At 42.1% G+C, this 13,772-nt stretch overlaps 1 protein-coding gene across 2 annotated transcripts in view; it reads right to left on the bottom strand.

Annotated features, from left to right (window-relative positions):
- Positions 1–13,772, bottom strand: part of VWC2 (von Willebrand factor C domain containing 2) — a 30,664-nt gene that overhangs the window by 6,891 nt on the left and 10,001 nt on the right. For both annotated transcript variants that reach the window (XM_080978783.1, XM_080978784.1), the window contains exon 3: positions 4,797–4,926. In XM_080978783.1, coding sequence (XP_080834909.1) covers positions 4,797–4,926 — 130 coding nt within the window. The remainder of the gene's footprint in view (positions 1–4,796; positions 4,927–13,772) is intronic.

The following is a 13,772-nucleotide window of genomic DNA, read 5'->3' as shown; positions in this document are numbered from 1 at the left end:
ATTGGCCAGAAGAGAATTCTGGAATGATTACGGCAAAACTCACAGGAGAAAATTGTCTGATTTTTGAAGGGGAGTAGGTAGTAATCCCAAAGGCAGGAGTATTTTAGTATTTTAACTTGTATATTTTAATGCATTGTAAGTTTTTCCTGATTTTATAGTTTTATCTTCTTATAAACCACTTTGAGGTGGTTTTCTTTTCTTTTTTTTTACAGTCAAGTGGTATATAAATTTTATGAAATCAAATGATCAATAAGAGATACCCTCTCCTGGCCTAGCATGGCAATGCCTCTCTCATTCTTCCACTATTGTTGCCAGCTCATGGAGGTGAAATCTACACACAATATAAAAAAAGTTCTGCAAATGCTTTTTTAAAAACATTTCTAAAAATACACTGAATTTCCCTTAAGGCTCACTATCACCGTCTAGTGTCACATTGTATATTGTACTTAAAGCACACTTGAAACATTTTATTTGCAGCTGTATAGCTGAGTCTGGAGTCTTCAGAAAACTGCAGCAATAATTTAAGCTCAATGACACTTCCGAAGAAGAGATTTAACCAGCAGTTACATCATAGGTTCCTAGCATAGGAAGGAACAATAGCTAGCTGCATATTATTGCCCAGTCTGCACTCCTCTCCAGATTGCATTGGGTATTTTCTTCAGAGGCAAGAGTCATCACCACAATCACCGGGATTATTCCTCTCTGATACTTCCATTTATTTCTAGAGATCTCCCATAGTCGAATCCTACAGCATTTGTAGTTCTAATAAATCCACACTATGAATGGGAGACCTTGCATGCTACCTGTTTCAGCAGGGAACACTAGAAAAACCTCCCAACAGTTTAAATATGCAGGGCTGACCCACCCATGAGGCAAGGTGAGGCAACCACCTCAGGCGGCAGCAGCTATAGGGGCAGCAGATCCCAATGGAGATCTTTATTCTCCCCTTGCTCCTGATGCAGAACTTCACTCACCCCTTCTTCCCTGGTGGGGAGGGGGGCACCATACTGTGGTTCGCCTCAGATGCGTCTTGGGCCAGTCATGGTCAATGCACTTAGAAGTTAATAGAAATAGCACCCCACTATTCAACAGAACCTTCCAGTTGAGCCAAAATAGCATTTTCTTCAGTGCAAAAGTAAAATGTCTTGTTAAATCTGAAATCAATGGGACTTCAAACTATCTTACTTTAGAACTACCACTCAATGTTTGTTTGTTTTTTAACCAAACTTTTCGACTTCTTAAAAGACTGAAATTAAAGTATTAGTAATTTAGAACACTTCAAAGCTCTGTCCTCAAGGTGGTAGCTGAATACAGTAATATGACACATTAAAATGCAAAGAAGGGGGGGGAATACCTCACAGGTATCCAAAAGTCTAATATATAAATATTAATCAGGCTGAAATTTTATTAAAGGACTCTTCGTCAATATAACTTACAGAGCAAGGCCTTGTTAATTTCCATGAGGTTTTACTGTGTTTGAAAGCTGGAATCATTAATTCAAAACCCATAACAAATTCTACAGGATACGCCTGTTACTAAGTCCTAAAAATAATTGGATCATCATCATTAAAACATGCTTGTTTGAAAGTGCTTGAGTGGTTGATAGATGATATACAGTGGTACCTTGGTACTTGAATGGCTCGGCTCCCGAACAAATCGGCTCCTGAACGCCACAAACCCGGAAGTAAGTGTTCCAGTTTGCGAACGCTTTTTGGAAGCAAACGTCCAACGCAGCTTCCGCTTGAGTGCAGGAAGCTCCTGCAGCCCATTGGAAGCTGCGCCTTGATTTTCAAATGGTTTCAGGAGTCAGACAGACTCCCGGAATGGCTTAAGTTTGAGAACCAAGGTACCACTGTATAAAATGAAGATTTTAAGATCATTTTTAATTCTGTGTGATGTAAAGTTCCAAGTTATCAAATGCTGAACTATTATTAAAATTGACTTTCCATTTTAATGGTCATTCAATTTCCTGTTTCATTCCACTCCCTATTTCCCATTCTGCCCTATATTTATCTCTATTTGTTTTGAAATTATATTTTACAAGTGAGGCAAAGATGGATTTGACATTCTGAACCTAGTTTTGCTGGAGGCCAGAATTTCAGCAAATAAAAATTTCAGCTCAAATGAAAGGTAATATCGTGAATGCTAATAAAAAGAATTTATTTCATAAAGCTAGGTTAACATAAACCTATATATCAACTTCTATTTGTGTCAATAACCTAAAGATTAGCTAAATTTGCACAGAAGATGGAAGATGATCCTGGAGTGGCTTTCTGCCGCTAAGCATTTATTACACTTTAATCTCTCTGTTTGTTGATGGAATTCCAGACCTCTTCAGCCTTGCACTTCAGTATATAGTGCAATATATTTTAATGTCTATGTCTGAGGTAATCTTTCACTCTAAAAAAATAAATAGCACTACTATACTCAGGATATAAAACAGGGAAGTAGATTTACATGAAACAGTCCTGTTTTGAGGTTTCTAAGAGGTGATCTATATCTCATGGATGCCAAGAAAAAGGATGGGTTCTTTATGCTTTTGTCAGTGAGGTTAACACATCTGTGCTTGGCAAGAACTATTGAAATGTGTAGTTTGAGGTGGCCCTCCCATGAGTTTTTGCCTTAATAGTCTTTGACAACAGAAAGCATTGACATTGGTTCAAAAAGAAAGAAACAAGGAATTAATGGTCTTATGTTTTTATGTGTTATGTCTGTTTTTAGCCTGAAACAGATTTTCTGTTAGATACTTGATTAGAACAGTGGGGGCGCTATGGGAACATGAGACGGCCATTTGCAGGACTGTCAGAGACCAGGCTGAGGAGAGCTATTCTGACGAGGAATGGTAGAGGCCTCCCCTGCCCCCTGCTCCTGAACAGGAGCCTGAAGCTGCCCAGGAGCAGTGGAGCAGTATAGATTTGGAGCAGTGGTTTACAGAGGGATATAGTCTGGAAGACAACAGCTGGGCAGAACTGAGTGGGGAACAGCTAGGAGAAGAAGAACAGGGAGAGAGAGAATGAACAGATTCCCTCTCACTGGAAAGTGTCCAAGCGCTCAGTCCAAGGTCAAGGAGAGCAGAAAAGGTAGCTACACAGAAGGCAAATGGTTGCGAGATCATGTTTCCAGGCAAGTAAGTGACAAGGGTGGCTCGGGGGGGAAGTGGGTGGAAACCTTAACTGGGAGCACCTTTCCTCTGAGATGGAGTCTTTGTTCTTTCGCTGTGAACATTAAATTCTCTTTAACTGGTAAGAGACTATTTTCGCTTTGTTCTGCTTATCCACAGCCAAAGGGAGGGAGGGAGCCGCTTCCCCGAAGCCTGACAAGCACCAAGACAAGTCACCAGACACATGGGCATTAAACAGTTTCATTCTGTTTAGATCTGTCCGGTGCCAGCATCTGATGGAGCTCTTGGTTCCCTACGGCACATTGCCATCAGACCTCACTCTCAGCAGGATAGTGGTGTCCTTCCTATGTCAGGCAGCCAGAGAAAGTGTGTTGGTGCAGCTACAGAGGGCAGTAGCACAGGCTGCACCTTTAATTTTGAATATTTGGAGAAGCCAGGGTGGAGAGCCATTCCTACCAGTGGGCACTGGTGGAAGCTGTGGGGATAGGAGCAGCCAGCACTTGTGGGACTAGTCAGAAGACGGGGTATCCATGGGGTCCTATTTCAGGGAGAGGGGACAGACCAGGGTCACATGGAAATTGTAGTGTTCATAAGACGCATGCTGGCCAGAGCAAGCTAGTGAAGGGAGTCTGCTTCATGAGCTCCAGGGAACCCCAGCTCACAAAGCATCAAAGCGAGTTCAGCAGAGAGGCATGTTCAGCAGCAGGGCAGAGGCCGGGGAACACCATTGTGCCCCTCCTTTCCTTGTCCTAAAGGAAACCCAAGCTCTCCGTGCAGAAACTCAGTAAGCTACATGGACAATTACGCACATAGTGTGCCAGCCAGGGAGTGGAGACTTCCCAGTGTCTGTCACATGTACAACTATCTGCCTGCTGTGAAGGGGACCCTAGTGTGATTAACAGGGCCCGTTCAAAACTTAATGCAGAAGCTGAGGTTGGCAGTGCATGAACAGGGAGGGTCACTAATTTGCTCCCCAGATATCATGCCCAGTAACACTGAACTGCATAGGCCAGATGGAATTCGCCTCACAGATGTTGGCAACAACAAATTTTGGACAAACCTTCAGAAGGGCCTGCGCGAGAGAGACTGTTCTTGACTGGAGAAAAGGGTGACTAAAAAGATTTCTGTCCCTCTTCTGGTGGTTAGGTATGAGAAGGAAAAGAGTTAAGTTTTAGCCAAGTGACCCCCTGAGGCACCTTTCCTGGTGATGGCCTGGCCTCGAGGCTTGTCCTCTAGGTTATGGGGCCTTGGAGTGGGATATGAGCCCCCTTTGAGGCCCACCTGCCTCATCTGCCCCGGGGGGGGGGGGGATGCAGCAAGGCCTATCTACTCTCCCTTCATGGTGTGGCCTGGGGAAAGGCAGTCCTACTTCCATTTGCCAAGGCATGAGCTCCATCACACAAGCGGCTGCGGTTTCGCCTTACGTTACAGTTAGCTCCTGCGCCGATAGTTGTTACCCTCTGCATCTGTTTTTTACTGATTTAAACTTAAGTAAAGTAGTCCTAGTTCATACAACTCTGGGTGCTGGGCTCTTTATTTGGCCATCAGGTAACAAATACCATTCCCTGCAAGAAAGGCACATACTTGTCGAAACTGCACTTTTCTTAATGTTGTAGGGATAGTTTTTTAAATAGCTGAAGCTTTAAGCCAACTGTCGCTTGAATTTGTTGCTTACCATTTTTGCAGATAGGACAGCACTGATCTGGCTCATATACGGGATCCACGCAGTCCGTCTGAGGACATGCAGACACTGTACACACTACTTCGCCATTGGCTTCACAGCGGCATTTTTCACAAGGCGAAACCTGAAAACAAAACAAACTATGTTTTAGCTTGGGGGCTGTCAGATTTCAAGTTTGAGGTCTACTTTGTTTTTACTAGAATCCAAATTGCCACCAAGCAGAGTCAGGTACAAAGTAGTTCCTTGGGGAAGGAGGGACGCTATTGAGCTACATGCAAAATGGTAGCTCAGGGGACAGAGCCCCACTGGGCTTATGACCAGCTTCTATAAATGTGCCCATGTTCTAGATGGGTGTTATATATAGATTGGAGGGTGGTACGTTCACAAAATACAAAACAAGAATTACAAAGAGAAAAAAAGACATCTGATTACTATTGATCAGGGTTCAAACAGCCAAATTTCATGCAGGGGAAACTTTTTGGTGTTGCTGTTAACCAGTATTGAACTGTAAACTCCTGGCCAATCTACTTCAGACCATCTGACATATACCAATAGATCCTCATCTATCTTCTGCATACCCTTGTTTTAGTCAGTATATTTCAGCAGGTTAGGCTCTAAGCATTTGATTTCATGTTGTAAATTCCTCTTCATAGTAATTTGAACAAGGAGATAGCATGAGCTCCTGTGAACATGCTGGTGCCAGGTGCCCCCCTGAAAAATCCCTAGATCAGCCAGAAAATCCTTAGATCTGCCAAATCCAAACTCTTTCATCTCATCTCAGTTCAGATTGTGCTGTGAATGAATTTGAACAACCACAAACAGAGTTAAGGATAAACATGTGCAAAAAAGGAGGGGGGGAAGCATGACAGTACAATAAAATTACTCATTCAGACTCCTTACCAGCATTACAAATGTTAAATAGGAAAAATGAGTTTACAGCTCTGCAATTCCAGTCTCTGCTCTCTGCTATAGCTGAAGGACGCCACTGGTGGATTCTGTAGGAGGCGAGTGCATCCAGGTGGGGCCATGTGCCTGACGATTGATCCCACTGCTTACTTGTTTGCCCCATTTATAAGGCCTTAAGAGCAGCCTTGTTCAAAGACTTAAATATCTCAGCTGACAGATCAATTGAGTGCTTGATTAACTTTCTATTAGGAGACCCGTTCTCTGACATTTCTGAAAAGGCAGGTTGTTTTGCCTTCAGAGCAGCAATTTTAAGGAGAAACGTTTGTGAGGGTGCTAAGTTAAATTCTTCAGTGGTGCAAATTTCTATTTGGCAGAATGCCTATTTTAAATTGTTATTTTAACTGCACAACATATTTTGTTTGTGTGTTTCTTGTTTTGGCTTCAGCTACACAAATGAATAAACAATGACAATAAAATACCCGCAAGAGGCCAAATCATAACCATATATGACAACATAAGACAAACGCATTTCAACAGAGAAGTCCTTATAAGTAGCCTAATATAGTAACAGAAACCTGAGCAGAACAACTATGTAAGAAATAAAAACAGTGATTGGAACAGCACTTCCAGAATTAAAAATAATCATATATTTAAGAAACTCACAAGTTGCAAACTAAGACTCACCAACTGGCTTTGGCTCTCGCATGTGAGACTTCAAAGAAGGAGGGCAAGACCTGGAAACAGACTGGGAACCAGTGCAATTAAAAAGTGCAGACTTCATATGGTCAAGCTGTTCATTGCAATTAATCATCTTGTGGCAGTTTCCAGACTGTTTTTTTAAAGAAAACACCACACATAACACATTGCAGTATGTTCAGATCTCATTCTCCCGTGCCAACCTGCCCATGCATAAAGATCAGCAGATTAGGGCTCCCTGGTGTGATACAAGATGTGGGGTCCCATGGAAGGGCCTTTTCAGTAGTGGCTCCATGTCTGTGGAATGGCCTCTCCACTGAAGGGTGTCTGTCTAGCACCAGCTTTGGTATTTTTTATAGATGCTCACTTTTTTGCTATGTTTATGAAGCTTCTAGTTATCTAATAAGTGTATTTAATAAGCATTGTTTTTGATGCTCTTGCATATTACATTTTAGGTCACCTTATATTCCTGTAAACTGCCCTGTGAGCATGTTTGGCTAATAATAAATACATTTCTAAGTCAAGCTGTCTCCATTCAAGGAAGGGCAAAGCTGGTGAACCAGCTGAAGCTGTATAAAGGTGCTTTGACCACAGAGTCAGCTGAGCCTCAAAAAACAGTGCTGGATCAATAAGCATGCCCAGACTGGGGACCTGGTTTGGAGGAAGTGCAGTCCCATCCAGAATATTCACCTGCGTGGATGAATCAACAATCAGCAGTACCTCCATCTTCTCTGGGCTAAGACTCCATTTATGCATAGAATCATAGAATGGCAGAGTTGGAAGGGACCCCAAGGGTCATCTAGTCCAACCCCCTGCAATGCAAGAACAGAATCGTCTCAACTAAAGCACACCTGACAGGTGGTCATCAATCTGTCCCTTCTGAGGGAGTCCATTCCACTGCCAAACAGTTCTTATTGTCAGAAAGTTCTCCCTGGTGTTTAGTCAGAATCTCCTTTCTTGTAACTTGTATCCATTGGTCCCACCCTCTGGAGCAGGAGAAAAGAAGCTTGCTCCATCCTCCATGTGACAGGCCTATCATGTCTTCTGTCAGTCTCCTCTTTACCAGGCTAAATGTACCCAACTCCCTCCACTGTTCCTCCTAAGGCTTGGTTTCCATCTCATCCAGGCCATCAATGGTCAAGGACAAGCACAGCCTAATGAAAAAATAGAGCTAAAGTCTGATGTCATATACTACAGTAAATACTAGCTAAACCCTGGGCCAAATTTCTGGGTGAATGTTCAACAACACAAGAAAAAGATTAGATATCTGTGGAGCTCCCCCAAAATTACTGCCAATGGTCAAGCAGTAATCTTCCTGCCCACTTTCTGGAAACATCCATCCTAAGTAAGAGGGGAATTTCAGCCACTTAGCCTGGACAACATATCCAGAAGGATACTGTGATTCATAGTATCAAAGTACTGATACTTTTTTCTCAAAGGGACTTTGGGAGACAAGCACCTTATATAGTTCTGCTATGAGTTCTCCAACATGGTACTTTAATTCCACCTTGCTCACTTAAAATACCACTCTGTAACCATTAGCGATTCTCTCTCACAATATTTTCAATTAAATGTGGACATTGGTCTGCAATACCCAGTAGTTTAGGATGCCATGACGGTGGTCCTTTGTGGAGCCCCTACAGGCAAATCTATTAAATAAATAAAAAAAACTCATCCTGTATCAAAACCCAATTAACCACCAATGTCCTGAGATTGGAATGGAAACACAAGCAGACCGGTTCTCCAAGGGAGCTCAAATATCGTTAATCTAAGCGGTGCATACTTGAAGCTTTAGGATTCAATGATTGCTAAGTCTTTTATTTATGTTAATAAAAAATACTACAAATTTTAGAAACAAGAATTCCAAATTATTGGCTAATGTGTTTAAAAGGTAGAGCTACACGCAAGATCTTATCAGTGAATGATCTTTCTGGATCTCAGGTTTAGGAAATTATTTGTGAATTGTTGTTGTTGTTGTTTTATTGTTTGTACCCCACCCATCTGACTGGGTTGTCCCAGCCACTCTGGGTGGCGGCTTCCAACATATATAAAAACATAATAAAGCATCACACATTAAAAAGCTTCCCTATACAGGGCTGCCTTCAGATGTCTTCTATAAGTTATATAGGTACTCATCTCCTTAACATAGGAGGGCGTTCTACAGGGTGGGCATCACCACCAAGAAGGCCCTCTGCCTGGTTCCCTGTAGCCTCACTTCTCGCGCTGAGGGAACTGCTACAAGGCCCTCAGAGCAAAACCTCAGTGTCTGGGCTGGACGATTGGGGTGGAGATACTCCATCAGCTATACAGGGCCAAGGCCATTTAGTGCTTTAAAGGTCAGCACCAACAAATCTGAAGTATTATGTAGATATATACTTCCCCACCAATCCAGATGTTGCACAAATTACAACATCTTTTTGGACTCACTCTGTCCCTATTTTGTACCTTTCAATCTCTTCAGGGAAGCTCTTTCTCAAATAATTTCTAAGAAGGAAACAGGCCATTATTAGAAGCTTAAAAGTCGCAAGTCAACAGGCCCAGATGGGACTTCTGGGTGATCCAAACGAGCGTTTGAAGGATGTCTTTTGTCTTGCAGTTGTCTGTTCTTGTTAATAACATTATGCAAGGAGATGCCATTCCTGAGTCCTAGTTGGGGAAGTGGATGATTCTGATACTTAAACCTGGGAGAGCCCTCCCTTGCTGGAGTCTTATGGCCCCATCTCTCTCCTTCAGCAGGACCAGAAAATATTCACAGCTGTACTTGTGGCATGCATTTCATCTGGACCAAGTAGGGTTTATTTCAAGTAGAAAGATGGTTTCCTCCATCCAGAGGGTATTAAATATACGCCACAGCTGACAAAACAGAAATCCCCTGGTTTGTACCCTTAAAGGCCTTTGACTGCACTGAGTGGTCTTTTTCTATACTTTTCTTCACAAATACCACTTTGGAGATGGCCCTGGTATCTAGATTATATAGCCCCACACTGGTAGAAGTGGATTTTGACCCATTCTTTCTCCACACTCTGCCTGCCCTTCATCAACAGATTGAAGTTTAAGGGGCTGGCAGGTTGGGGGTGAGGATTAACTATGATAAACTAGAGTCCATGTTCTGGAAAATTGGTTCTAAAGATTATCTTTGTGTTTGTTGAAAAATGAATATTAAGGGTTGCCCTGTTGTCTTGTGGTGTATCTCCTAGGGAGTTAACGGAATTATTTGCTCTCAATAATCTTCCAGCTCTTTCTCACATTAAACCTGATTTTAAATCCTTTGTGGCTCTGTATTAGAACTGCAGGAAAAGTGAGCTAGCAGTAGCTCAAATTGTGTGATTAAACACCCTGCTATGGAAGTGCAATGGCCAGGTGTTTCCCCTGGTTCACTCTTGACAACTGCAGAGCAAATGCACTGCGATGCATAAAGGACACATGTGAGGGAGCATAGGTTAGAAGGATAACAGAATACTGGCACTAATTAATAAAGACATGGTTACAGCTTTACGTGAACAAAAAGGCCTTCTTGCATAAATGTTCATAAATATGCCACACAGTCTAGTCATACGTGGCCTAGATTTTCATCACTTTTCAAACAGTTCTTGACAGTAACACTTTTGGGGAATAATTTGTAACTGAAGGTAAAGCGATGCTAAAGCAACATTAACTCTGCCCCTTGAGGACTCCCTAAGGCCATCTTACACGAGTGTTCCTTGACCAAACGCCAGTGAATTTCTTCTTTCCCCTAAAAGCTACAGGGAAAAAGAATCAGTTCATTTTCTCATGCTAAATAATAGGAGATGTTTTTATGTCGTTTGATTTTATTTATGACACAAATGTTGAAGCACATGGAAGAGAGATGCCTACAGTTTATAATATGGTGGAGTCTATAGGTGGTTAATTCTTCTCTGCTTTCTTGTTTTTTTCCATATGTTCTTTATTTTATACAGTGGTACCTCAGGTTAAGTACTTAATTCATTCCGGAGGTCCGTTCTTAACCTGAAACTGTTCTTAACCTGAAGCACCACTTTAGCTAATGCGGCCTCCTGCTGCCGCTGTGCCACCGGAGCCCGATTTCTGTTCTCATCCTGAAGCAAAGTTCTTAACCCTGAAGCACTATTTCTGGGTTAGCGGAGTCTGTAACCTGAAGCGTATGTAACCTGAGGTACCACTGTATTGGAAAACAGATGTAAGGGGTCTGTAACTAATGGATATAACTAAAAGTGCACAAATGTAATTGTTATTGGTAACAACCAAGTATTACTTCTCTGTTTAACCGGTATAACCTACCTTTCTGTATTGCCAAAACTGTCAATATTGCCATGTCCTCTCGGAATCCAGTTTAAATTTTCTATTTATTGTTTTGTTTATATGAAACAAAATGTTTTGTGCTTGACTCTGTGTATCTTGGCTTTATGGAAAACCAATAAAAATTGAAATTAAAAAAGGGAAAGGAACCAAACTCTTTTATGCACATGTGTATCGCCTGCAGGGAACAGAATGGCAGGTTTCAAAAAGTGAAGGCGCTGCTGTCCCACTGCTTTATCAACACTGCAAAAAGCTCAGCACTTCTGGTCATCATAACCATTTTCTAATAGCCTTCTGAACAAGTCTTGCTTGTAGGAAGGCTGAAAATAGGTGTCTAGGAGATAATCTCTCAAGAGTTCATATCCAAAGTGTAGTGTTCCAACTAAGAATAGAACAATTTAGTGAGGAACAGAAGCTGAGGACTACAGTTCTATACCTCAGTCATGGACACTTTAGCTTGAAAATAAGTATTGCTGACTAGAACTGAATAGAACATAATTTCTAAACTATGCTTAGGAATGAAATAGCAACACTGCACAGGGTGAAGCAGCATTTGAAATTAGTCAGGCACCAGGCGCATTTTGCAACGGGACTGTCAGAATGCGAGCATTTCAAGAAATCTTGTCACCATGTATGGGATCTGAGACTCAAGAATAAATTTGCCGCTGCTGGCACTGACGGCACGGGAGGAGAAATGCCCCCATGCCCACCTCCACAGTAGGAGAGATCACTGCGGCTTCTGTGGGAAATGCCACTTCCCCCAGTGCAACAGGAGTAGCTCTTGTGAAAAGGACAAAATGGCAACTAGACTTTCTGTTTTTGCGCCCATAATGTAGGTTCCAGGAGCCATGTGACAGAAAGCTCTCCTATCCTAGTTTCTAACACTGGACTCAAGCATTACTGCTCTGTCCCCAGAGCCAGCCCCACCTTTCAGAATGGCTTTTAGTAGTAACGTGAGGGGGAAACACACATGCAGGAGCATCCTAAGGACAGTCCAAGTACTTCTGTCCAGCAGCCCAATGTAATGCTGGCAAAAAAAAAGTATAACAAGGGTTTAGACAGGTTTTATAACTTTGCTCCACTTTCTTGCATAGAATGCCAATTTAGCTGTTGCAAATGACAGAGTTTTCTGCTTGCTCCACATCAGCTAAAAGAAGGAGGGAAATGGCAGTAGGCTACTTGCGATTCGCCTTGCCTTGGCTACATAATACCGTATTGGCCCAAATATAAGCCGCACTTGAATATAAGCTGCACCTTTAAAATTCAAGGGGAAAATATAAAAAAGACAATACACGAATATAAGCTGCTCCCTTAAAATTCTGCAGGCACTCACACCCGTTCTGTTTTACTGTTTCAGCAGTGATGTCGTAAAAACCAATTTTTGTAAGGTCGCAAATTTAAGCCACACTTAAACTTTTCACAGTTGGAATTTGGAAAAAAAGTGAGGCTTATATTCAGGCCAATACAGTATATAGAAATTATCTATTGTATAAAGCAATTTAATGTTAGCATGAAGAGGATACTTTTTTTAAAAGTAATACTGCAAATACTAATGACACCCCACTATGATCCTTGCTATTTCAGACAGAGAAATCCTGACTATAGGAAACTGGTGCAACTTACCTGACGGTAAGCTGCCCCTATCCTAAACTCTGTTGAGAAGCCCCTGGGAGGGGGCCAGTGCTGGCTGAGTGGGCAGGTGAGTGTCGGCCTGAGTTTAGAGGACTGGGTCCTAGGTCCCATGACCAAGCTGAGCAGCATTCAGAATAGGTGCAAGACTCTCCTTGCCCCGCCCTCCTCCTGCCACTCCCCCAGAGCCCCCCTTGGAGGGACTTAAGTGGGCACAGGTTCCACCGGCTGAACTGGGGTGAAGGATTTATGCCAGCATCGCCACAACTCAGCTGGGAAATCCTGGTGGATTTTGCATTTGGGTTGCACTAATTGCTTCTCAACCTATTTGTTTCACCAGTAATCTACATAATTAACTCATGTTCCTGAAATTATGTGTCGTTAAGATGCTGTGGGCAACTTTCCAAATTCAAATTTGTTACTAGTTCACCATGAGTATTATCCAAATAAGAGAGGGGCATGCACCAAGACTAGGGGTGGGGGAGAAATCTGTTCCAGTCCAGAGCTCAAACAGAAGTTTTGCTGCACTTCACACATTTGCCACGTGAGCACAAAGTGCCTTTACGACATCATTAACAGGAAAAGATCACTTTCAACATTGGTTTTATTTTATTCCATTTATGCTAACTTCTCTGGGTGTTTGTCACACTGGTACTGTGGCAAATTCAGTCAATGGAATGACAAAAATAATGTTTTTCAGAAGTCTGATGCCTGAAGCAAAAACTCTGAACACACTGAATGTGCACAGGGCTCCAGCCATAATTGTAATGAGCGAAGCTGGAACATAAAGGTGAATGAAAGTTTCACAGTATAGATTTCTTGAGGTTTTAGGAATCATTATTATTGTTTATATACTGTTCAATGCCAAAATAGGCTTCTAATGGTTCAACATGAAAACCAACTATACAAATACTAAAATACAAATATTCATAATTAAAATACGCAATAAAACAGGAGATAAGTGCATAGGACCTACTAACCAGAATTATAAGAGCATGCAATCATGTACATGTTTACTCAGAAGTAATGTGTTCAGCTGGATTTACTCCCAGGTGAGCCTACCAGGTTGCAGTCCAATTCCACCCCCCACCCCCCATTTCTACTGGTCCTCACCATATTACTGTTCACAACGCATACAAAAACCTGTGGGGGGGGGTCAGCTCTAGGTATAATTACTTCATTTAACAAACTCCCAAACAAGATATGCTTTGGAACCATAACCAGTCTTTCGTAAAGACTATGTCCTTTGACATCGGCATAAAAAACATGCAATCATGAAGCTCGCTGTGTGACCTTGTGATGGTTTAAAAATTGAAGCCTGCCACACAACCTCCCAGGGTTGTTTGTGAACCAGGTGTTGGTGGCTGCAATTCAAACATTGAACAATATATTTAGGAAAATCACAAAAACAGAACAAAACCATTCACCAGGGTGCTGCTGGGC

The sequence above is a fragment of the Podarcis pityusensis genome (assembly GCF_964106645.2).
Source record: "Podarcis pityusensis genome assembly, chromosome: 13".
NCBI lineage: Eukaryota > Metazoa > Chordata > Lepidosauria > Squamata > Lacertidae > Podarcis > Podarcis pityusensis.
Note: the sequence above shows the minus strand (reverse complement) of the source record. Positions and strands in the feature narration are given on the sequence as shown.